Source organism: Leopardus geoffroyi, chromosome B4, assembly GCF_018350155.1.
Source record: "Leopardus geoffroyi isolate Oge1 chromosome B4, O.geoffroyi_Oge1_pat1.0, whole genome shotgun sequence".
Lineage (NCBI taxonomy): Eukaryota > Metazoa > Chordata > Mammalia > Carnivora > Felidae > Leopardus > Leopardus geoffroyi.
The window spans coordinates 24,866,416-24,893,030 of record NC_059341.1 but is presented as its reverse complement, the minus strand read 5'-3'; the positions used below and the strand labels follow the sequence as shown (position 1 = coordinate 24,893,030).

General features: G+C 36.8%; 1 protein-coding gene across 3 annotated transcripts in view; it reads left to right on the top strand.

Moving 5' to 3' along the window:
- The window catches only part of MASTL (microtubule associated serine/threonine kinase like), a 35,680-nt gene extending 10,350 nt beyond the window's left edge, over positions 1–25,330 (top strand). For 2 of the 3 annotated variants that reach the window (XM_045466661.1, XM_045466659.1), the window contains 10 exons: positions 1,212–1,351; positions 2,081–2,169; positions 7,379–7,485; positions 7,935–8,085; positions 10,834–11,006; positions 13,494–14,642; positions 15,957–16,098; positions 21,399–21,512; positions 21,595–21,696; positions 24,362–25,330. In XM_045466661.1, coding sequence (XP_045322617.1) covers positions 1,212–1,351; positions 2,081–2,169; positions 7,379–7,485; positions 7,935–8,085; positions 10,834–11,006; positions 13,494–14,642; positions 15,957–16,098; positions 21,399–21,512; positions 21,595–21,696; positions 24,362–24,519 — 2,325 coding nt within the window. In that variant the 3' untranslated portion in view covers positions 24,520–25,330. The remainder of the gene's footprint in view (positions 1–1,211; positions 1,352–2,080; positions 2,170–7,378; positions 7,486–7,934; positions 8,086–10,833; positions 11,007–13,493; positions 14,643–15,956; positions 16,099–21,398; positions 21,513–21,594; positions 21,697–24,361) is intronic. The other variant, XM_045466660.1, reaches the window with a different exon arrangement.
- Positions 25,331–26,615: the final 1,285 nt, after the last annotated feature.

Genomic DNA, 26,615 nt, shown 5'->3' with positions numbered 1-26,615 from the left:
GCTCGAATTCACAAACCATGAGATCATGACCTGAGCTGAAAGCAAGAGTCAGACACTTAACTGAGCCACCCAGGCACATCACCATATTTTTAAATTAATTTCTTTAGTCTGAATAGAAATACATGCATTTAAGATATTTGTGTCAGGGCGCCTGGGCGGCTGAGTCAGTTGAGCATCTGAAGCTCAGGTCATGATCTCACAATTCATGAGTTCGTGTCCTGCATTGGGCTCTGTGCTGACCGCTCAGAGCCTGGAGCCTGCTTCAGATTCTGTGTCTCCCTCTCTCTGCCCCTTCCCTGCTCATGCTCTGTCTCTCTAAGATGAATAAACATTAAAAAAAAAAAAGATATTTGTATCAATAATGTTAATAATCCTATTATTTTATTATGTAACATAATAATAACATGTTTGTTAATTATTAACAAAGGTTTATTTTATATTCGTATATGGGGAGAGGAAGAAAGCAAATGTGGCAAAATGCTCACAATAGGTAAATCTAGGTAAAGAGTATATGGGACTGTCCTTATACCTTTTGTATAAGTCTGAATTTTTATTTAGATTAAACATTTTAATTTAAATTAAAAAAAATATATGGCAACATGAGCAAACTTGGTTTTAATGTATACTGAGTGATATCAAGAAAATGTGTCTGTGCTGGGGTGCCTGAGTGGCTCAGTCAGTTAAGCATCTGACTCTTGATTTCGGCTCAGGTCATGATCTCATGGTTCATGAGTTCAAGCCCCCCACTGGGGCTGAGGCTGAGGCTCTGTCAGTGCAGAGCCTGCTTGGGATTCTTTCTCCCTCTCTCTGCTTTTCCCCTGCTTGCACTCTCCCTCCCCCCTCTCTTTCAAAATAAATTTTAAGAAAATGTGTCTGGGGGCTCTTGGGTGGCTCAGTTGGTTAAGCGGCCCACTTCAGCTCAGGTCATGATCTCTTGGTGCGTGAGTTCAAGCCCCACGTCAGGCTCTGCGCTGACACCTCAGAGCCCGGAGCCTGCTTTAGATTTTGTGTTTCCCTCTCTCTCTCTGGCCCTTCCGCTCATGCTGTGTTTCTTTGTCTCTCTAAAAGTGAATAAAAATGTTAAAAAAAAATTTTTTAAATGTGTCTGTTATAGAACCATGCTAAAAATATATAACTGTAACACTCAAATAACATTTTTAAAGTTAATCATCTTGTTTGTATTTTATAATATTTATATTCCTTTTTGATAGGTAATGGAATATCTTATTGGTGGAGATGTCAAGTCTCTCTTACATATATATGGTTATTTTGATGAAGAGATGGCTGTCAAATATATTTCTGAAGTAGCCTTGGCTCTAGACTATCTTCACAGACATGGAATCATCCACAGGTAGAGACTGTTGTACAAACTATTACTTAAAAGCACAAGTAATCAAATTATGTATTAAATATTTGAGTCTGAAATATTTGCATAATCATTTGCCTATGTATCTGGGTTATCTAAAGTTTGGTAGCTAACCCAGGTAAACATATTGTGTATGTTTAGAAGCTCCATCAACTCTTCTTTCATCTCCCCTCCCTTTGTTTTTTTAATCTGTTGCTTTGAGCATCAGTATGCCATTTTGCTGTGAAGAATATTGAATCTTTTTTCTACTCCTTTATTGTCACACAAAAGTGCTATATCTTATAATTCCAGCTGACTTACAGTGTTTTGCTCTATGCACGGTCATGTTCTAAATTGTCATGTTCTAAGTGGCTCTCCTCTATTAAGGCTTAATCTTACCCTCCTTGAGAGAGGTAAATATGATTTTGACTTGGCCTGAAGTTTATTTTGTCTAATGAAGTTTAATTGTTTTAATGGAAAAATCTAATGAATAATGCCAAAGCTAATAAAGCATTACATCAGTTAACTTTCTCATAGGTTCAAATATACAAAAGATCATTTACTTTTGAGAGTTGTTTCCCACATTTTCAAAGCCAGCAATAAGTGCCTTATTTTAGAGAAAAAATATATGGGGTTTGAATCTTCTCTGTAACTTTCTGGCTTTTTCCCCTGCTAATTCTAACATCAACACTAGCTCTTTTTTAGTTATCTGATACTTGTCTTTTGTGTATGCAGGGATTTGAAACCAGACAATATGCTTATTTCTAATGAAGGTCATATTAAGCTAACAGATTTTGGCCTTTCCAAAGTTACTTTGAATAGAGGTAAGAAAAATAGGAGGTAAGTACCTTTTTAAAAATCCAACAAATTTTACGCACTACATGTTATTAACTTACACTGTTTTGTTAGCTTATAATGACTAAAATTTGATTATTTGTTTCAAAAAAGACTAGAAAGGTATATTGGTATTTCCTTTCTATTAAAGATGAAAAATGGTAATAATTATTCCTAAATCCTTAAGGGCCCTCAAAGATCTTTGGATCTTCAAAGAAGAACTCACCATTTCTGTTCTTCTGACTTTTTGTCTCTACTGAAACTAGTTTGACCAATTAAACATCAGTTGAGTGATTAGAATGAAGTAATACCTACAGAACTTACTCACACGGACAGGACCACCTTGATAAACTAGGGGCAAAGAAACTACACACAAGATTCACACACACAAACTCACACATTTTTATGGGAGTATGTTAATTTCACTACTAGTAATGAAAGAAATGCTAACTTAAAAAATAACAAATGAATCATTTCACACTAGTAAGCTAGGCAAAAAAAAAAAAAAGAGAGAGAGAGAGAGGTGAACTGAAGATCCAGAATTAATGAGACTGTAAAAGCACAGTTACACATTGTAATTAGCACAGTGCTTTCCAACGTATGTCTAACAATGTGTTTTAAGAAACAGAAGTTTTCATTCTTTCTGACCTAGTGACTGATTATGTCTTGGAATTTATTTATTTTTTTTAATGTTTATTTATTTTGAGAGTGTACACATGGGCAGGAGAAGGGCAGAGAGAGAGGGAGACCGAGAATCCCAAGCAGACTCCACGCAGTCAGCGCAGAGCCCAATGCAGGTCTCAACCTCACAACTCTGAGATCATTACCTGAGCCAAAATTAAGAGTCAGATGCTCAGCTACCCAGGTGCCCCATCTTGGAATTTATTCTGAGGAAATGGTTCTAGAAAACAAAATAATATGAACATAACTTTGTAGCAGCATTGTTTCTAAAAGAGAGAAACTGGAAAAAGCGTTAAATGAACATAAGCAAAGGGAAGCAAAAAGAATATAAAAACAGGAAGGGGGACAAAACATAAGAGACTCTTTTTATATAGAGAACAAACAGAGTTGCTGGAAGGGGTTGTGGACAGGGAGATGGGCTAAGTGGGTAAGGGGCATTAAGTAATCTACTCCTGAAATCATTGTTGCACTATATGTTAACTAACTTGGATGTAAATCAAAAAATTAATTAATTAAAAAGTCTAAAAAAAAAAGTATGGATACTTGAGAGTTTATTGACTTTGTAGCATATGGTATCATCTATTAAATTGGTAGCAGGTAGAAATAAATGAACATTAGAAAATTGGGCTTATAAATTATAAAGCATGAGATTATAATTATTTGAAATTAAATATAAATCTATAATTCTTTAGGAGTAAAATTTCAAAAAGTTTTGAATACCTAAACGTTTTTCAGCTGATAATAAAATTTGATCTGAACTGATGTGGGCTATTTATAGTTTTTATTAATCCAATTTCACATAACTACTCATACTCTTTATAACAGTAATAATAATATTTGAGTACCAGGCTGCTAGATGAGATGCCACTAAGGATGTTCCTAACTATACAGTATACTGGATGTTTACCCAAAGAAACAAAAATACTAATTTGAAAAGATAATGTGCATCCTTATGTTGATTTCAGCAGTATTTACAATAGCCAAGATATGGAAGCAACCCACGTGTACATCGAAAGATGAATGGATAAAGAAGATGTGGCGTGTGCACACACACACACACTCACATACAGACACACACACACACAATGGAGTATTAACTTAGCCATAAAAAAGAATGAGATCTTACCTTTTGTGACAACATGGATGAAACTAGAGGGTGTTATGCTAAGTGAGATAAGTCAAACAGAAAGACCAGTAGATTCACTTATACACAGAATCTAAAAAACAAACCAAACCAAAAAAAGTGGAGTCAGACCCATTAATACAGAGAACAAACTGATGGTTTCTTGGTGGGGAGGGGCAAAAGGGCAAAATGGGTGAAAGAGAGGTGGAAGGTACATGTTTCCAATTACGGAATGAATAAGTCATGGGGATGGAAAGTATAGCATAAGGAATATAGTCAGTGGTATCGTAATAGCACTGTGTGGTGACAGATGATAGCTACACTTGTGGTGAGTATATCATAATGTGTAGAGTTGTTGAATCACTATGTTGTACACCTGAAACTAATGTAACATTGTGTGTCATACTTCAATTAAAAAAAAGCAAAAAAACCACTGTAATTTATCACATTACCTTTCTTTTTTTTTTTTTTTCCCATTTTCTTCTTCCTTTTTTTTTTCTTCTTATTTTTTGAGAGAGAGAGACAGCAAGAATCTTAAGGGGGATCTTAAGCAGGCTCCACACTCAGCACAGAGCCCAATGTGGGGCTCAAACCCACAACCCTGGGATCATGACCTGAGCTAAAACCAAGAGTCAGAGACTCAACTGATAGAGCCACCCAGGCACCCCTATCATATTACCTAAAATCTAAACATTTTTTAATTGTGAGGCAAATCTAGTTCCCTGGGTTTCAGATAAGATATTGAGAAAAGTCACAAATTATAAAAATGTTGTGTTAAGTACTATAGCCTTTTAATATTTTTTATTTTTTTCATATCTCATGATTTATTTAAAATTTGGCTCCCATAGGGCACCTGGCTGGCTCAGTTTATAAAGCATTGAACTCTTGATCTCAGTGTCATGAGTTCAATCCCCACATTGAGTGTAGAGCTTACATAAAAAATAAAAGTTATAAAGATAAAATAAAATAAAATGGATCCCAAGTAATCCTACATTTGTATTAGCATAAATAGTAATACAACAAACATCCTTTAAGTATACAGATTCTGAATTTGGTTGTTGTTGGTGGTGGTTTTTTTTTTTTTTTTTTTTTGATAGTGGTAAAAAACATAATATAAAACCATTTTGAAGTGTACAGTTGGGTAGTGTTAACCATGTTCACATTGCTCTGCACCAGATCTCTAGAAATTTTTTATCTTATAAAACTGAAGCATTATACCCCGTTTTCCTATCCCCTCAGCCCTAGCAACCACAATTGTATTTTCTGTATCTGTGAGTTTGATTACTTTAGATGCCTCATAAGTAGAATCACAGAGCATTTGTCATTTGGTGACTGCCATATCACTTAGCATAATGTCCTCAAGGTTCATACTTGTTGCAGAATGTAGCAGAATTTCCTTCTTTTTAAAGACTGAATAACATTCCATTATACATATATATGCTATTTTTTTTAATCCATTCATGTGTCAGTAGACATTTAGGTTGCTTCTACCTCCTGGCTATTGTGAATAATGCAATGGACATGAGGATGTAAATATTGTAGATCCCCTGCTCTCAATTCTTTTGTGTACTTACCTAGTAGTGGAATGCCTGTGTCACATAGTAATTCTATTTTTAATTTTTTGTGGCAACTCCATTTGTTTTTCATAGTGGCTGCACTATTTATCATACCTACCAGCAATGTACAAGGGTTTCAATTTCTCCACATCTTTGCCAACACTACTTATTTTCTGTTTTTGATACTAACCATCCTAATGGGTATGAGGTAATATTTCATTATAGTTTTGATTTGCATTTTCCGTTGATTACTAATGTTGAGCCTCTTTTCATAATCATGTTGGCAATTTGTATATCTTCTTTGGAGAAATGTCTGTCCAAGTTCTTTATCCACTTTTTAATTATATAAGTGTTGAATTTTTTTATTGTTGTTGAGTTATACTTCTTTATATATTCTGTACATTAACCCCTTACCAGATAACTGGTTTGAAGATGTTTTCTCCCATTCTGTAGGTTCTTTTCATTCTTTTGACTATTTCCTTTGATGTGCGAAAGTGTTTAAGTTTGATATAGCCCCATTTGTCTATTTTTGCTTTTTGCCTGTGCTTTTGGAGTTATATCCAATAAATCACTGCCATAACATTTTTAACATTTAATTTATAAAATATTCTTCAAGATGTTTGTTGTTACCTGTTAGTCCTTATTGCTTCATCAGTGTGTAGAATCAATAAAATTTGTTAGGTTCAAACTTTCAGTTTACCTTTAAAAGTCTGATATCACAGGGGCGCCTGGGTGGGTTAGTCAGCTGGGCATCTGACTCTTGATTTCAACTCATGTCATGATACCAGCATCATGGATCAACCCCCGCATCAGACTCCGTGCTAAGCATGGAGCCTGCTTGAGATTCTCTCTCTCTCTCTCTCTCTCTCTCTCTCTCTCTCTCTCTCTCTCTCTCAAAAAAAAGAAAAAAGTCTCATAGAAGAGTGCCTGTTGCCAGTTAGATAATACTCTTGTTTAGTGACTGAGTACTCCTTTTTTTTTTATGTTTGTTTTTGAGAGAGAGAATGAGAATGAAGGGAGGGGCAGAGAGTGAGGGGGACAGAGGATCTGAAGCAGGCTCTGTGCTGACAGCAGAGAGCCCAATGCAGGGCTCAAACTCACCCCAAGCTGTGAGATCAAGACCTGAGCCATAATAGGATGTTTAACTGACTGAGCCACCCAGGCACCTCGGTGACTCCTAATTTGGGTGTTCTATTCATTTCGGCACAAGACTCTGTTCTATCAAATTGTAATGATTTCAAGCACTTGCTTTTTTTTTTTTTTTTTTTTTTTTTAGTGTTATATTTTTGAGAGAAAGAAAGTGAGCGGGGAGAGGGGCAGAGAGAAGGAGAGAGAATCCCAAGCAGGCTCTGCAGTGTCATGGAGCCTGACCATAGGGCTCGATCTCAAAAATAGTGAGATCATGACCTGAGCTGAAATCAAAAGTCAGTTGCTTAACCAACTGAGCCACCCAGGTGCCCCACTTTTTTTTTTTTTTAAATAAATATTTATCTCTTAAAATTTTGTATTTGACCCCCTTCATCCATTTCTTCTACCCCCTGCCCCTGCCTGTGGCATCCACCAATCTGTTCTCTGTATCTGTGAGCTTGGTTTTGTTTTGTTTTCTTAAGATTCCATATATAAGAGAGATCATACAGTATTAGTCTTTTTCTGTCTGCTTGGTTGTATATGTTTACGGCATGGTGGCTTCACTGGATATGTTCATCTTACTCAAGCTAATTTTATAGATAACGTTAATGTGGAAAGGGCAACAAAGTTCAGAAGAGATGATTATTGACTAGTAAGTCAGTGACCTTGAAGTTTTTAAAGAATTTCATATACTTTTTTTTCCATACATAGATATCAATATGATGGATATCCTTACAACACCATCAATGGCTAAACCTAGACAAGATTATTCAAGAACCCCAGGACAGGTGTTATCTCTCATCAGCTCTTTGGGATTTGTAAGTACTTAATTAGAAAAAACTCACATAACATGCCCATTTAAAGTTTTAAATCTTTTTTTTTTTTAATAAATGATCAAAATAAATTTATTTCTTTTATTTTTTTAATGTTTATTATTGATTTCTGAGAGAGAGGGAGACAGAGCATGAGTGGGAGAGGGGCAGAGAGGGAGACACAGAATCCGAAGCAGGCTCCAGGCCCTGAGCTGTTGGCACACAGACAGACGTGGGGCTGGAACTCATGTGCTATGAGATCATGACCTGAGCCGAAGTCAGATGCTGTACCAACTGAGCCACCCAGGTGCCCCTGATCAAAATAAATTTAAATATTAAGCATATTGAGTTACTTTCACATTATCTACTTAGGTGGTATAACAGTCTATGTATTTAGGTGGTGTTTTTGTGGAGATAAATCTTAGCATTTGTTTTTGTTTTTCTCTCTTTAATAGTACACACCAGTTGCAGAAAACAACAAAGACTCTGCAAATATTCTTTCAACCCATGTATCTGAAACATCACAGCTTTCTCAAGGACTAATTTGTCCTATGTCTGTAGATCACAAGGATACTACTCCTTATTGTAGCAAACTACTAAACTCATGTGAGTATAAAAGGTAGTTTATTCCATTAAGTGTGTCTTTTGAGGAAAAACATGTTTTTAAATTTTTTAATTTCCAATATGAGTTTGAAATGCAAATTCTTGAACAGGCTGGGGCATTCCTATATTTCCTCATGTTCATGCCATTTCTGACACAGATTGTCATATGCATATATATATATATATATATACACATATATATTTATATATATGTATATATATATATATATTTTTTTTTTTAAAGAATATTTTAAGTAATCTCTACACCCAACATAGGGCTGGAACTTAACACTGAGATCAAGAGTCACATGCTCTACTGACTGAGCCAGCCAGGCGCCCCTATTGCAGATCTTTAAGTCAACAGGATAAATTATCTAGCTAACGAGATATTCATCAATTAGCATAGTATTAGAATGATTATCAGGTAAATTTCACTGTACTGGGTCATTGGAAATCTTATATAAACAAGATGTAGTACCTGTAATATTGTGTGTCTTTATAAAATGATTTTCAAAAGATTTTGAAATAAAATAGTTGAAGCAAAGATAAAATTTTTTCATTAGCACACAATAAAAAACAAAAGTAGTAGAGGAAGAGAATGGGGCATTTTGTTGCACTTAACTTTACCTTCTATAACTTAGCAACACTGGATGTTTTAGTTCTCTGCACTCATGTTCTTCATCTTCGGAATACATGTTTTCATGGATGTTGCCTCATTTTGAATTTGGTCCTCAAATCTTTACATATCTAGGATATCTCACTTACAAATGAGAAAGCTGTTTGAAAATGTTTAATTACATACTAGTAAGTGGGTTAGCCAAGTCCTGATTGCAAATACAATTTTCTGTCCACTGACCCTTTCTTCCAAATTCATGGAATCTTGTTTCTTCTGTCAAAATCACTTCTGTGGAAATCAAAATGGCTGAAAATATATATTTATAGCTTTGATAAGCGCAAAACTACTAAAATACAGAATATGCCAATGTTACTATAGCCTTATTTTTTTTTTTTTTTTCCAACGTTTATTTATTTTTGGGACAGAGAGAGACAGAGCATGAACGGGGGAGGGGCAGAGAGAGAGGGAGACACAGAATCGGAAACAGGCTCCAGGCTCTGAGCCATCAGCCCAGAGCCCGACGCGGGGCTCGAACTCAACGGACCGCGAGATCGTGACCTGGCTGAAGTCGGACGCTTAACCGACTGCGCCACCCAGGCGCCCCATTATAGCCTTATTTTGAAGTGAAAATAATTGCTTCTCCCTTAGTGGTTTCTTACTCTAGTCAGAAGTAGATCGGGGCAAGGCACTGTGCTGGTCACTGAGTGGATATCAAGATGAGTAAGAGAATTCCTTGCCTCAAAAGAACTTGTAAGTTTGGTTGATTATAGATACAAAGGGATAACAATAGCAATCCTATAAAATAAAATCCGTAAGAAGGATACTGTGATGCAACACAGAAAGTGTTAAGTGCTAACCGGAAAAATCAGGAATGGGTTTTCAATAAAGATATAGCAATAGCTCCAAGTATATTGGAAAAGGGCATTTCAGATAGAGGCATGAGCAAAGGCACGGACACTTGGAAGTATTCCATCTTCAGATAATGGGGACTAAATGCGCTATGTGAGAATGCAGAAGCACGTGCAATGGGAAAGGAAACTTAGCAGATAGATGGGAAGGATCAAGTATCATTACAGGGGACCTAGAATTTAAGCTGTAGAAACAGGGAGTCATCAAGAGTTCCAAAGAAAGGAATGGTCTGATCATATCAGTGATCCAGAAAGAACTCATTAGCAAATACACAGTATGCACTTGGCATTGGGGTAGACACAAATTCCCACATTACTGAGGAAAGGCAGCTGAGCAGTTTAGTCAAATATCAAGGTCAGGGTCCAAGGAGTTTCAGGAGTTTCATTGAGAGGGTTTATTGTACCAAAAATACCGTTGTTTTAGATGGACATTGAAATTCAACTTCTAGTTTTAAGGTGCCAAGATTTGTTAAATCAAAAAACTGTAAGAATTTACTTGTCATGTTCACCCTCTTTGGGAAAGAGAAAACAAGATATATGTGTGTGTGTGTGTGTGTATGTACACATGTATATATAATATATATCTTTTTATATACATAGAAAATCTGTGTATGCACATATAATAAAAGCATAATTGCTTATCATGTCTCATTATAAATTAAGGAACCACAAATTTAGCATCATTATATAAATAAGGAGCACGTGTCATGTAGAGGATGCTGCTTTCTTGTACTGGTTTGCTGTCAGCTAGTTCACTGTTACTTGTTGTACCCAGTAGTATTAAAAGAAAATCCCTTATGGATGTGTGTAATTCATACTTGTACGCACATAAACCTCATTTAATTAAATACAAATTGAACTGAGTAAATTTAGTCACATTCCAATCTTAAATCATACCTGGATATAGAACATCAGTAATGCTCCTTTATTAAGAAGAGTTTCAAATTGGATAATGGATATTCAAAATGGATTTCCTCCTAATTACAACTTAATTCTTTTGTCCTGATTTTCACTTGTGAATATTGAGGGGTTTTTTCCCCCTAAACATTGATTGGTACTTGTGTGCCAAAAACACCTGAGCCATCCTTGTGGTTTGGATAATGTTTATACAAAAAGAGTTCTGGTGTGCCGTACTTAATACTCTGCCTAATTTTCTGCAAAGTTTCAAGTTCAGTGAGGAACTCAGAAAGCTGTGACATAAGATTCAATATTTTCTCTTCCCTATAGGTCTTGAAATAGTTGCTGCCAATCCTGGGATGCCTGTGAAGTGCCTAACTTCCAATCTCCTGCAATCCAGGAGAAGGCTGGCTACGTCAAGTGCCAGCAGCCAGTCTCACACCTTTGCGTCCAGTGTGGAGTCTGAGTGCCACAGCAGTCCCACATGGGAAAAGGATTGCCAGGTGAGAGTGCCATTTATCTGAACCCAAGCCAGTTTTGTACGTCCCATTGATGATAGAGACACCTTACACTTTTTCATGTAAATTCTGTAAGGAAATGAAACTGTTACATGAACAGCAGTCAAAGTAGTCTTCATTTTCCTGTATATTCTGTCAAATTATTTTTAAATATTTCACTTCTCATTCAAGTATGGAATTATTCATGATTAATAATATATAACAAACTTGTAGACAATTGATAGTAAATGTTTGGCTCATAGGCATCTAGATGGGCTTCTTTTTCTAATTCCCTACCATGACTAGCTTGTTGCACTTTTTTTTTTTTAAGTCTTATTTTGAAACTTATATTACTTCCTTCTACACTGTTTTCTGCCAGTTTCTCATTTAGTGGAATGGTAACTCTTCTGGATCAGAAATAACTTTTAGACCACAAAGGTAATGCAGGTGTGCCTTTAAGAGTATTTATTTGGGTATTGAGGAGGGCACCTTTTGGGATGAGCACTGGGTGTTGTGTGGAAACCAACTTGACAATAAATTTCATATATTGAAAAAAAAAAAAGAGTATTTATTTTAGGGGCACCTGGTTGGCTCAGTCTGCTGAGCATCTCACTCTTGATTTCAGCTCAGATCATGATCCCAGGGTCGTGGGATCAAGCCCCATATCTAGCTCCATACTGAGCGTGGAACCTGCTTAGAATTCTCTGTCTCCCTCTGCCCCTCTCCCCTGCTCGTGCTCTCTCTCTCAAAAAAAAAAAAAAAAAAAAAAAAGTTTTTATTCTAAGGAAATTGCTTGCTAAGTGAATGGAGTCACTTAAAATTATTTTACTTCATGTATATATTTCGGTTCTTGCCTTTTTTAAGCCATTAAAGCCAATAAGTATTAAAGCTGAGAGATCCTAAAGTTTTAAATTATAATAAAGTATCCTTCATAGAGTACAGATGAAGTAATGTTAGATTAGAATAATGATAATAAACAAAGAATAAACCTTCAATTTGAGTAAATAATTTAGATTGTATTTGTCCCTTATTCTCAGTAATATAGTTTTCTTCATTATTGGATATTTGTATTCTAGAAGTAAGGTCAAATTATTTTTCTCAATCTCCTCTTATAGGCTGCTCTATAGGTAATATATGCTACAGGATAAACAGATTTCCATTCCTAATACTGTTAATTCACCTCTTCCTATTCAAAAAAGTATATTGTATAATATTTCAAACTATACACAGGTTTACTTTCTTCCTCCCACTTCTGCATACTTGGGGAATGCAGTGATTAGATTATAGCAGTCTTTCTCAAGTTATGAACAGAGAGGGGTATCTGAGTGGCTCAGTTGGTTAAGCATCTGACTCTTGATTTTGGCTTAGGTTGTGATCTCACCAGTCATGAGATCTATCCCTGCATCAGGCTTTGCACTGGGCATGGAGCATGCTTGGGATTCCCTTTCTGCTTCTTACTCTGCCCCCACCAGCCTTGATTGATCTCTCAAAAAAAAAAAAAAAAAAAAAAAGTTATAAACAGAAGAGTGACCATGGACCACAAGGGAATCCTGATAAACCCTGTGCTAATCTTTGGATGATCTTGCAGATCTATGAGTTGTAATTTAGGGATTTTTGTTATTTTTGTTCATGATCATGCACTCATTATTACTAAGTAAGTTAATAAAGTTTGATTTTCACATACCAAAAGCAGGCAGTACTTTTTACTAAAGATACACTGTAATTGAGTAATCTTGTAAAACTCCTGAATACAATGTACCAGTTTATAATATTTTGTACAAAGCTCTGATCATACAAGAGCACTTGCAGATAGTTGGAATTCAAACAGATTTTACGAAAAGTATTTTGTTATTAATGAAAGATCATTTCATCTTGTTGACAGTGAATTCTAATTCCTGTTATTTTGGGGTTTTAATTAGAAATTATTAGTTTAGCTTCATCTTTGTCAGCTTGGTTTTATTATACTTGTACAAAATGATATATGTTTACATTAACAAAATCTTTGCCTATGATTTTCCATTAACTATGTCTTAAGTCCTGTGCATTTTATAATTCAAAACAGAATCATCTATATATCCGCTGTTGCCAAGCAGATATATACATAATGTAATCTTACCCTCAGTTTTGCCTCAAATTTCCCTTAATTTTGCCTGAAAATGTTGCCTATTAATTTGTCCTACTTAAATAATTTGTATCAAATATGTGTTACAGAAGACCAGAATAATATACAAATACATGTTAAATTATATAAATACACACTGTAGTTAATTTGAATTTTAGACTAGTGTTTTACTCAAAATATATATAAATACATGCTATAATTGTTTATATTTTCTAATTTTCTTTTATCATTGTTTTTTGGTTCCATTGGAAAGTGGGAATAGGTAGCATAATAGTTTATGGGGTCATTTACTCCACCTAAGTCAACAGGTTTAAAAGGTTCAAGAATCTCAGTTTTATACAACTAAAACGGTGTTTTTTCCTCCCTCTCAGGAAAGTGATGATGCACTGGGCTCTACAATGATGAGTTGGAATATAATAGAAAAGCCTTTGTGTACAAAATCTACCAATGCCATCGAGACCAAAGGTTTCAATAAAAAGGATCTTGAGTTAGCCCTTTCTCCCATTCATAACAGTGGTACCATCCCTGCGACTGGAAACTCTTGTGTAAACCCTGCTAAAAAATGCTTCCCTGGGGAAGTTTCTTGGGAAGCAAGAGAACTGGATATAAATAACATTAACATGGCCACTGACAAAACACAGCCTGCTTTTCATCAGTCAGATCCATGGGCTGTGGATTCTGGTGATATGACTGAAGAGCACCTTGGGAAGAGAGGTTTTAAAAGAAATTTTGAGTTAGTTGACTCTAGTCCTTGTCAGAATATTATACAGAATAAAAAAAATTGTATAGAGCTTAAGGGGAGTAATGAAATGAGTGATGGTTGTATAAATCAAAGGACAGGCTTAACAACTGAAGTCCAAGACCTTAAGCTATCAGTACGTGGAGGTCAGCAAAATGACTGTGCTAATAAGGAGAACGTGGTCAATTCTTTCATTGATAAACAACAAACACCAGAAAAATCACCTATCCCAATGATAGCAAAAAACCTTATGTGTGAACTAGATGAAGATTGTGACAAGAATAGTAAGAAGGACCACTTAAATTCTAGTTTTCTATGTTCTGATGATGAGAGAGCTTCTAAAAGTATTTGTATGGACTCCGATTCATCTTTTCCAGGAATTTCTATAATGGAAAGTTCGTTAGAAAGGCAGTCCTTAGATCCAGATAAAAGCATCAAAGAATCCTCTTTTGAAGAATCAAACATTGAAGGTCTACTTACGGTATCACCCAGCTGGCAAGAAAGTACCTTGCCAAAAAGTGATGAGAATCCTGCTGTCCAAGGCAGTAGCCAAAAAATGTTAGCTCCATCTTCGGAAGTGTTGAAAACATTAACCGTATCTAAAAGAAATGCTGTAGCTTTTCGAAGTTTTAACAGTCCTATTAATGCATCCAGTAACTCAGAACCATCCAAAATGAGCATTACCTCTTTAGACACAATGGATATTTCCTGTGTTTATAGTGATTCATATCCCATGGCTATAACCCCTACTCAAAAAGGAACATCCTATATGCCATATCAGGTATGTTATAACTTTTTAACACTTTGTGTTTAGACTTTATAACAAACTATTAAAGCCAGATACTTGCCTCTCACCTGGATTGTATGAGATTTACCATAGAATTCTGTTCTGCTTGTTGGGAATCTATGGATTGATGGTTGGAGGTTTTGATGCATAAAGGTAAAGCTGGTAGTAATTTTATTATTCTTAAATACAGCTCCTCCATCTGCTCTCTATACTTTCACATATTTCCAATCACATGTTTACATATTTACAGTCACATATTTTCACCTGATGACAGCAACTCTGAGGTACAATATAGAGTCCACTCCACCTTGCTGCCTTCTAAGGATCTTCATAGACGATCTCTTTTCTTTATAGAAACAATTTGAAAATATATATTACCAATCTTATGTTGTTTGTGTTTTCTAAACTTTTATCTTAAACCCAAAGTTTCATTTTTTTTTCTTCCTTTGGAGAGAGATCATAAAATAGAAAGTGCAAACCCTGAATTAGGGTCACAAGACTCAGGTTGCCTATTCAGAACTTAGTGACTTAGCAATCCCTTTCCCTCAGAGTGTGTTTATCTGTCTGTAGAATACGCTGATAACCTGTCCCGCTGGTCTCACAGAGTCCTTGTGAGATAACAATATCTTTTTTTCTTTTTTAATTTTTGATTTATTTTTGAGACAGAGAGAGAGTGTGTGAGCAGGGGAGGGGCAGAGAGAGAAGACGACTCACAGAACCAGAAGTAGGCTGTCAGCCTCCAAACTGTCAGCACAGAACCCGACATGGGGCTCAAACCCACAAACTGTGAGATCATGACCTATTTGTTGCACTGTCCCTCAGTGACTGTTCTTAAGTTTGTATTAATCCATGCTATCAAGAAATTTTTCTTGGGGCCCCTGGGTGGCTCAGTCATTTGGGCATCCGACTTCAGGTCAGGTCATGATCTCATGGCTTGTAAGTTCAAGCCCCGCATCGGGCTCTGTGCTGACAGCTCAGATCCTGGAGCCTGTTTCAGATTCTGTGTCTCCCTCTCTCTGTGCCCCTTCCCTGCTCACACTGTCTGTCTCTCTCAAAAATAAATATATATTAAAAAATTTTTTTTCTTGTGGATTTTTTCATTCTGTCTTGCATATCCTGATCTTACTGAAATAATTGGTGTTATCTAAACTATTGAATTTCACCAGCTTTCAGGACTGTTCAAAACTGATCAAGAATTTGAGTATATCTCTTATGCCAAACAGCCTAGCTTTGCTTTTGTTTTAGCAATTCTGTTCGCTGTAAAAGGAATGGAGATATTTATTGTCTATTAAACTCTTTTTAAATTAGCATACCCCAAATCAGATCAAATCAGGAACTCCATACCGAACTCCAAAGAGTGTGAGGCGAGGGGCAGCCCCAGTGGATGATGGACGAATTCTTGGAACCCCAGACTACCTTGCACCTGAGCTGTTACTGGGCAGGGCCCATGGTAAGGCTTCCATATCTTGAGTTTTTGAAGTGTTCTCTATCTTTACGTTTTCTTTTGAGGAAAAATTGTTTTAAATTTCTTTGGTACTTGGATTGCCGAGAGTTAAAAGAAAATGAACTCATGTGATGCTCTTTTCTCATAAATATGGCATTTATTTATTATGGTAAAAGAAGACATGCAGCCATTTGTTCTTTGCCTTCCGTTTCAGTCTCAGTGATCCAGAGAAACCCTACCTTCCACCTGCTCTATTATCTTTGCTCTAAATGTCTTCTTAAGGTCTGTTCCAGTTTTGGCTCAGGAATACAAAGTCGGGCCTAAACTTCAGTCGGCAGCCTGATTAGAGCTTACCTTCACTTATTCCCCCCTTACCACAAGGGTCAAGCCAGAAATGAGCTGTCTTCTGGATGCAGCCTAGGAAGACAGGATGGCATATTTACTTAGCCTCTCTTTTTCCCCTTTGCTCTCTGAAGAACGTTCCCTTCCTGCATTCTGGAACCAACTATATTGGTTTCCTAGGACCATTGTAACAAAGTGCCACAAACTGATGGTTCAAAATGACAGGAACTTCTTGTCTGACAGTTCTGGAAGCTGGAAGTGTGAAATCAAGGTGTGGGCAGGACCATGCGCCCTCCGAGAGGTGTGAAGGAACTATCCCACCCCTTCTATCTTCCGGGGGTTTGCCTGCAGTCCTTGGCTTGCAGGTGCTACACTGAAACCATCCCTCTTCATATGCTGCTCTCCCTGTTTCTCCATGGTCACATGGCTGTGTTTTTATAAGGACACTAGTCACATTGGCTTAGGCGCCCACCCTACTCCAGTATGAGCTCATCTTAACCTACCTAATTATAAGTGCCAGTACCATATTTCCAAATGGCACGTTCCAAGGACCTCAGGACTAAGACTTCAACATGTCTTTTCTCGGAGTGAAATAATTCAGTCCATAATGTGAGCACCTTCTTGATATTATCAGTTTCTTCCCTTTTCTTTGGGTTCCTTTGGTGATCAACTGTCTCATCTTCCTCACACCCCCTCCACCCCTTCTATTTTTATTCCTGTGTTGCCTTTCTCCTTAGCATGAAAATAATTTCCATCCTTGTTCCCCTCACCATCTCCCTTCTCAAAGGTTGCCTCTTTTCTTTGCCTGATATTTTTTTGCTCTGGCAATCTGACTGTTATCCCTCCATTTAACTGACACTGTTTCTTTTTTTTTTTTAAGATTTTAATTTTTAAATAAACTGTGCACCCAACGTGGGGCTTGAACTTACAACCTCGAGGTCAAGAGTTGCATACTCTATGGACTGATCCAGTCAGGCGCCTGTCACTGACACTTTGTTGTTAACAGTCCTCAGTGATGTTGTTCTTGTCAGATATACCAGCTTCTTCTCATTCTCACTACTTTGTTGCTACTCCTCTGCTCTTCAGCTCTTCCAAACATGGAGATTCTTCTTCACAATCCTGCCCTTTACTTACCCTTTTTTCCCTACACCTACTTCCTGTTAATCTCCTATCTCCCATGACTTCAGTGCTCATGTCCTTGCTGATGCTTCCTAAATATCCAGCTCTAATCCCGACTTTCTTTAGGCAGCAGACACATGGACAAAGTACCTACTCAGCTTTCCACTGGCCATGCTGTATGTGAGAATGGGACTTGTCCAGCTTGCTCTTCCTCTGTTCCCTCTCTCAATTCCACCACCTTCGTGATAGCACAGACCTTGCCCCTACATTCAGGCAGGTAAATTCAGCCAATACTGTCCCTGCAGAATTTCTTCTCACTTTTCCATCTCTGTCACTATCCTCTGTAAGAAACTCCTCTTTCCCTTTTCCTTAATTTACTAGCTCTCTTCCTGGACCATCAACTTCATTCTGTTGTCTATAATCACTGCCACCAGATTTTCCCTCTTAAGACATAAAATGGTCAGACTACTTCTCTCCTTCAAAAACCATGGTGGCTCCTTCCCACCTGCAAAGTAAAATCCAGATTATTGATCATGGCATTGGAGGCTCTCAGCTCTTGTAGTAGCCTCATCTCTCAAAGAATCTCTCTCTGTTTCTTTTTCTTCTATAAACAACAAAAATGTATTCCTCACACACAGTTCCAGAGTGTGGGAAGTTCAAGATCGAGGTGCCAGCAGATTCAAAAGAATCTCATTATAAGCCTTATGTTCTCATTCTGCTTCTTAGACTCATCTTTCTTCAGCTTTTCCTTATCTTGCACAAGTATTTTCCCTTAGTTGAGAAAAGCCAGAACCCCATCATCTTCCCATCAAATTTCGTCTCATCTCATCATCTGTTCAAATGTTACCTCTTCCACAAAGCATCCTTGGTCAATTATGGGGAAGTAGCTGTTCACTTTTATATCACTTTTTTATACACTGTTTAATGTCAGCTTATGTCAGTTTACCTATGTTATTATATTTGTCTCCACTGCAAAAGCTTATGAAAATTTCTTAACACTTGAGTCTGTGTTTTCCTTCTACATAGCACTTCAGAAGGATTCCTGGGTTAGCACTCAACTAACACTGTTAACAATCTCTGTGATGTTGAAAGGAGAGACCTTCCGTATTCCCCATTACTGGCCAGAGCAACTAAGTTCCTCTGGGCATTTAACTGACTTTGTACAGTGCCCGTATTGCTAAGTCACAGGTTTGCCAGCTCATTTCCTGTAATCTGCATTTTCTCTGTCTAGGATCCGGTATGAAGGTAAGCTTCAAATTTAAAGGTTTGCTTTATAGGATCCTGCCACTGCTTTAGTGGGAGGATCTAGTTACCTCAGCTATCTAGTGATTTTAAGATTTTCATTTCCTATAAAGGTAATTTGGTCCACAGTTTTTAAAATAGCAAATAATACAAAGCAATTTATAATTTTAAAAAAAAATGACTATATCTCTTTCCCAAATCGCAGGCCCCAAGAGCAGTCACTACAGCAATTCTGTTTCTTATATTGACCTCTCTGTTTCTAAACATTGTGCTGAGGACAGCTGAGACTCCTCTGATGTCCTCCATGGTCTTCTCCTTCCACCAAGGACTTTGGAACTCCTGGCTGAGTTTCCCATAGCTTCTTGTGCATATTTTTGTTTCACGTCTCTTAACATCGTGTCAAATGTATCTATTTTCGTCTCTCCCCAGAGTAGGTTTTCTTGGGAAAAGTTATCTTTCTTATTCATCTTTGTGTCCCTTGTATCTGGCACAATACTTATATCTAGTCCAATGAATGATGTGAGAATGAACTCAGTTTTAATACAGTGTACCTAATTACTCTTTTCTTTGGTGCAGGATTTCAGACTTCTGGTGAGTGAACTTCTCTGTAAAGTAATATGGCAAAGCAAATTAAACTGAACAGTCAAAGTATAACTAGATCACACTGCAGAGAAAATTTTTTTTTCCTTTCACCTCACTTAGTAAATATAAAAATAAACTGCATTCTGTCTTCTGAGCAGTAAGACATCCAGAGAGACTGCTCTTCTCTGTGAAAGCAAATATAGGCATGATGCATTTTTAAAGTAACTTGTAAAGTAGCAGAGTGTGAAGATGCAGACTTTCTTATTGCACCCAGGAAATAGGCTTCATAAAAAATATGAAAATTAGCACCTCCAAAAGGGCATGAATTTTCTTAACTATTTAATTCCATTATTATTAGAAAACAAAAAGGTATAACCATATCAAATGTACAAATTACAGATGTGGGTTTCGAATTAGAAAACCAATAGCGTAAAACAAGTTTGTTCTATTTCTCTGGCTAGCAGTATATATTATAATTGCTATATCTATCATAATATGTGATCTTATTAGACTTTGACTCAAATATATGGGTATGTGTGACATATCCATGGAGAAATCATGTATGTTTTTGACATGAGTACATTTTGGCTGAGCTGGGAAAAGGGTTCTAATTTCTAACCTAAGTAAAATAATGAAAACATATGTTTTTTCCCCTGACTTCTCCCCTACTTTTCTGTTATTTGGTTATACTGTCTACCTGTTGGAATAATTATTTTTCAGCAGTGCTTAAAAGAGCTACTAACTGAGGTGGTTTGTATGTTTTTATAGTGATTATTATAGAAATGGAAGCCTATAGATGGTTCTCATCACTTTTTCCTTAGGGAAGACAGGATTATGTGGCTTGCAATAAAAAGGCACTCTAAATGCATGTAATTATTTTCCAGATAATAAATAATGGCAGATTCCCCAGTGCTTTCCTACTTGTTTGAAAATGGGATGGTGGCAGTTGCTTAACCATAATAATGAATTTTGAGAAATGGATTTAAAGAGCAATTTCCAAGCAAATTTAGTACTAGATTAGAATTCCTATTTTAAATTTATATTGAAGATAGTCATTTCTTGACTGAAATGAACCTTTGCTTAGGAAACACTTTTTCATAGAGAGGACTAAACAAAAGTATAAACCAGATTATAAGGTCATATTTATAATAATCATTTAAAACATTTTTGTATATAAAATAATATAAAAACAGGGAGGGGGACAAAACAGAAGAGACTCATAAATACGGAGAACAAACTGAGGGTTGCTGGAGGGGTTGTGGAGGGGGGATAGGCTAAATGGGTAAGGGGCACTAAAGAATCTACTCCTGAAATCATTGTTGCACTATATGATAACTAATTTGGATGTAAATTTTAAAAAATAAAAAATAAAATTAAAAAAAAATCTTTGTATATGAATGATGCTTCCAGTAAAGATCTCATTTAAAAATCAGCTTTACCTATTTATTAAACCTTATCTCCTAATTACCACTGCAAGCCATAGTTTAAGTGAATACTTTTTGTTAAACTAATTTGTTCCTCTAAGTTCTTCAAAGGAGTAAGGTTACATTAAAACACGAAGGCTTTCCCTTGTTAACCAGGCTGTCCTCCAATTAGTATAAATGTTGCTACTTCATCTCACCCCCATGTGAAGTAAGTGGAGTACAGAATCATCTAAATGTTATTGTCCCCCAATTTGAAATTGACAAGTACTCTATTTTTGAGAGTAATCTTTAGATTTAGAACATGTTAAGTATTCAGAATATCAGAAGTTATTAGTAAGTGACAAAAGATAGCTTTAACTTTTCTTTAATGAGCTGTGTTAATTGCTAATCTAAACTTCCTGGAAAACAGAGAAGTAAAGTAATTGCCATGTTACTGAAATGAAAGTAATTTGAGTTTTTGCACCTTATGAAGCTAGAAGAAAGCCTTAGGGAAATGAATGCCTTGATTTCTTCCAAATATCCATGTATTGATGTTTTAGTTGATGAAACATTTGTACAAAATGCTTGCAAGTTCAACTAATCCCTCCTAAATTCCAGGTCCTGCAGTAGACTGGTGGGCACTTGGAGTTTGCTTGTTTGAATTTCTAACAGGAATTCCTCCTTTCAATGATGAAACACCACAACAAGTATTCCAGAATATTCTGAAAAGAGGTGATTCTGTTTCTGTTAAGGTAGACACATTTATCTCTCTGTATTATTTGAACAATGATCAACAAGCTGTTTGTATTTGTAGATATCCCATGGCCTGAAGGTGAAGAAAAGTTATCTGATAATGCTCAAAATGCAGTAGAAATACTTCTAACTATTGATAATACAAAGAGAGCTGGAATGAAAGGTAAGGTCTTATGTTAATAAACTCTTAGCCTTGATTTGTTTCAGGTGAATGGTAGTAATGATATCAAGTTCTAGTACAACACTACAAATAATATGACTGCTAACTGGGTTTAAAAAATGTCTTCAGTTTATTTTTGCCTGCTAGATATACATTGATATATTGATCCTTGTTCTACATTAAAATTCAATGCATTAGGTTAGGATGTCCACTCACTGAATTTTATTAATCTCAAACAATTATCTTAAAACAATCTTGTCAATGTCTTAGGATTTTTTTAAAGCCTGATAAAGTTAATTATCAACAAATACAGAAAATATTTTTTTATCAAAATTATCTTCTGTAATTTCATACTGCTTCATTTCTGATATCATTATTGACTGGCAAATGTATTAGGTGCCAGGTTGTCTCCAATAAAAAAAATTGATACATTTGTGACCCATTCAATGGTTTTTTCCAGTGCAGGGGTTATTAAATTCCAATTTTGAAACCAAAAACCCATTGGCTTCACTTGAGATTCAAATTAGATTTAATGTCACCTGCCTTAAAATCTTTTTTGTAACAAAGTATATATGTTTGTTATGTCTTCAGTTATGTCCTCAGATGCATTTCCATGTGATGTAAGGTATTTAGAAAAACGAGCTTTGGTAATATGTCATTTGCAACAGCTTCTAGGTGCTCCCTCAAATAAGATCAACAGTTTATTCACTTATTTAACAAATCCTATAGAGTGACTTTCAGGTGCCAGGCAATGCTGCACCCAGGGATGAACCAGACTAAAATTCATGTGCTTGTAGAACTTACTCTCTAGTGGAAAGACAAAAAGTAAACAGATATAGCCATGACATAATGCCATCTAGCAGTGAGTCCTGGAAAGAAAAATAAAGCAAGTGAGTAGATACAAAGTGTTGACAAGAGATTTTCTAGATAGAGTGGTCAGAAAGACTTCTGTGAAGAGTGAGATTTGAGAAAAATCCTATGTAAACTGAGGGTGCAGACATTTGAAACCTCAGTTCTGAAAATTACTTTAGAACAGTTCTCAACTGGGGTAATTTTGCTTCCCAAAGGACAAAGTAAGTGAAAATAAGTGGAGACAGAAGAACAGCATCCTCAGCACCAATGACCTCAGATTTTTGTTCATTTGTTTAATGAACAATTTACATAGTGAAGCAGATGACAGGAGTAGTCTTTGATTAGAAACAGTTGTTTCAGTAACTGTTTGTTGAGTTCATCTTAAACTGGCTTAGAATTCCTTAGTGAGTTCAGTTGATGAGAGAGCCATAAAGCATCCTGTCACATCCAGATACAGTTTAAGAGTTACTGCTAAGTAACTCTAAAGTAATCCATGCTCAGGCATTTATTTTGAACAATTGAGAGACAAATTCTCTAAATGTGAATTATTTTTGCTATTTTATTGTTTTCCTACCAATCTTTTAGTTTAGGGAAAAACCAACTTGTAGACATACTGATTTCCCAACTCATCACTCCCAATATAGACACATAATTATTTCTTGTCTGTGTGGTCTTCTCACAGTATTTTCCTTAAATTGGTTGCTGTTTTTTTTTTTTTTTTGAAGTAATGCCTTAATTATCACTTGATTTTTTTTTTTATATTTTTTAATGTTCATTCATTTTTGAGAGAGAGAGCACAAGCTGGGGAGGGGCAGGAAGACAGGGAGACACAGAATCCAAAGCAGGCTCCAGGATCTGAGCTGTTGGTACAGAACCTGATGCAGGGCTTGAACCCACAAACTGTGAGATCATGACCTGAGCTAAAGTCGGACACTTAACTGACTGAGCCGCTTGGGTGCCCGGTCACTTAATTTTTTGCCAACATCTTTATTGTTGTCTTACAAAGTGAAGGGTTGAGGAGAGGGAAGGTTGTGTCTAGCAACTAAGTATCACAAGTGTGATCAAAAGACCATAATTTCATTTCAGTAGGTAAAAGGAATTAGCAAAGAAGACAGGTACTGGAAATGTAGTTCAAAAGAGGAACAAAGTTGAGATCTTGTAAGTGAAGCAGTCAGTAGAGATTCCGGATGTACCCATACTGCTAAAGAAGCATACAATGGAGATACAAGTCGATGAAATCAAAGTCAAAGAACCATGAAGAGAAGAGAAGGTTTCACAAGTGTCATCAATGTATGTGTTAAAATTACCATGAAGGATAAGGATGGAGCATATGGAAGAAAGTAAGGTAGTGGAGGATGGGGTTCTTAGCAAAGTTACATGGGACAAAAGATGGTGCTACGGACTGCAGAGATAGAAACCGGCAGCATTGTTTTGGAATGAGAAGTGGGCATTAATCCTGAAGATCAGTGGTGTGGAAACTGTATCCCAGAACAGGAAGTAGGCCAAGCTCTTATCTCATCAAGGCAGGGATTATGTGAGAAGATGGAGGCATGAGAATGATAGGCTTCTTTTAAGGCAAATCTTTCATTCGCTTATTTGACAAATACAGGCCAAGCACCTGTCATATGTCAGGTGTTATACAAAATAACACAGTATGTGCCACTGTGAAGTATGTAGTTGCACAGAAATTAAACACATACGTGAGAAGCAAAACAAGGGCAAGATACATGTGAGACCTTCTCTTGATTCCTGTAAAACAGTACTTACTTAGGCAATGGTGTCATAATACTATGTTTTGTTTTATATTTTCCCTAAGAGCTAAAATGTCATCCTCTCTTCAGTGATGTGGACTGGGAAAATCTGCAGCATCAAACTATGCCTTTCATACCCCAACCAGATGGTGAAACAGATACATCCTATTTTGAAGCCAGGAATAATGCTCAGCACCTGACTGTATCTGGATTTAGCCTATAGCACATAAATTTTGTCTTTAATCTAATCTTGTTTTATAGAATAAACTAGCATAATTATATATTCCTTCATAGTAGACTGATCTAAGGGGAAAAAGAATCATTATGTTCCTTGGATCAATGAGCTTTTAATGTATATTACAGCTTCCACAGAGTTAAAAGGCTATCAAGAACATAACCAGTAACTTACTTAATCTCATAGTTGTATATAGAGCTTCAAGACCTTTTTCACCTTATTTATTTTGTGTCTGCACTTTATGAAAACTAATGTGTCAGTAAAACTAGAATAACACTACTCCTTTAAAAGAGGAGCAAGCCTCAAGCCTAGCTTTCCTTTCACATGTAGGTTTCAGTCCCTCATTCAGTTTGGTGTTAAAATAACAATTTTATTGTAATGTAATTTAGCTGGACATGATTGCCTGCAAAAACTGCAATCTCAAGAGCAATCATTTAAGGTTGCAATTGTGGCCTCAAACCCGTAGCTGAGAAATTCCTTCACTTGGTAGTGTAACTCCTTTAGGGAATGAAGAATGAAAAGGGCAGAGGTTTTTGTTTACCTTACTAGGAATACAGTCTTGCTGCCTCGACTGCTTCTGGTACTTTCTCAACAATACATATTTGCTTAAAATTGTACTGGAGGGCTTAGGTGTGATATGCTATAGCAATTTTAACAGCTTGTTCAATTTTAATGAAAAATGTGTAGGTTTGCAACTTAAAAGAATTTGTATAAATAAAACATACGTTATGTGAAACAACCTGATCCCTAAAAATAAATAATAATTTATTTTTGCTTAATAAATATAACACTTCAAGTATACTGTCAACATCCTTCTGTTAAGTATATATACACACTAAGATTCAACTTCACTATAATAGTTTGTTACCCAGTGGTAAATGATGAGTAGTCAAAGAAGATGGTGGCAGAGGACCCTGCACCCACCTCCTGCCAACTAGATAACTATGAGATCATCCTGAATACCCCAGAAATAGACCTGAAGACTGACAGAACAAACTCCACAACTAAAGGGAGAGAAGAGGCTACATCAAAGAACGTAGGAAGTACGGTGACATGCTTTAGGAGAAAAATGGATCCTGGTTGCTGCAGAGGGCAGGGAGCTATGGTCACAGAGGGCAAGAGAGGAGCACACAGGGGAACACACAAGGAGAAGGTTTCCCAATAGCCATTGGCTTGGGAAACAAGAGGGGCTGAATTTCATGAATTCTTGCAACTAGGGGAGCTTACATCCTGAAGTTTTAAAGGTCAGTGGGGTTGGCTAGGATAGAACCCAGAGGGCACTACTCTGCTCCTAGAAAGAAGGCAGGCAAAAAACCCAGGGACAGACAGCAGGGAAACAGCGATCTGAAGAGTGCCTGGGACACAGGAGATTACTCACTTTTCTCAGAGTGTGTCCCTGACAGCATTCACAGAGACACCTCTCTGGGGATAAAGGTACCAGCTGGTGCCATTTCCCTCCCCCAACCATCAGCATAAAGACAGAGCCACCTATGGGAAGTAGCGCTGTGCCTATACTAACTACTAACTTGCTCACACCAAGAACCATCCCCCTGTGTCCCAGTGGAGCTGCCCTTTTCAGTCACATTTGCCTCAGTCTCAGTGCAGCAGGCCTCTCCCCAAGAAGATGAGAACAAACACCTGCCCACACCATATGTCCCAACAAGGGAGTTTTGCAGGGCCTCTTTTCCAGTGGAGGTAGTGACAGGACTCATTTCACAAGCAGAACAAAGCACACCTAGTTAAAACTTGCCACATTCAGGCCAGGTACCAGACACTGTCCACAGCAGGCAAGGAGAGCCTCTGCAGACGACTTCCCTGAAGGATAGAGCAGCCAGAACACAACAGCAGAGTACATACAACACATTAAAGGCACTCCCTGAAGTACCAGCCCTGGGCAATATAGGACTTGTTTATAAGGCTATGACTGTCATGAGGAGACATAAGTGGCTTTTCTGACACACACACACACACACACACACACACACACACAAGGCAGAGACTTAGACAAAATGAGAAGATAGGAATTTATCCCAAATGAAAGAACATGATAAGGCCAGAGATCTAAATGAAATAGCCAAAAGTAA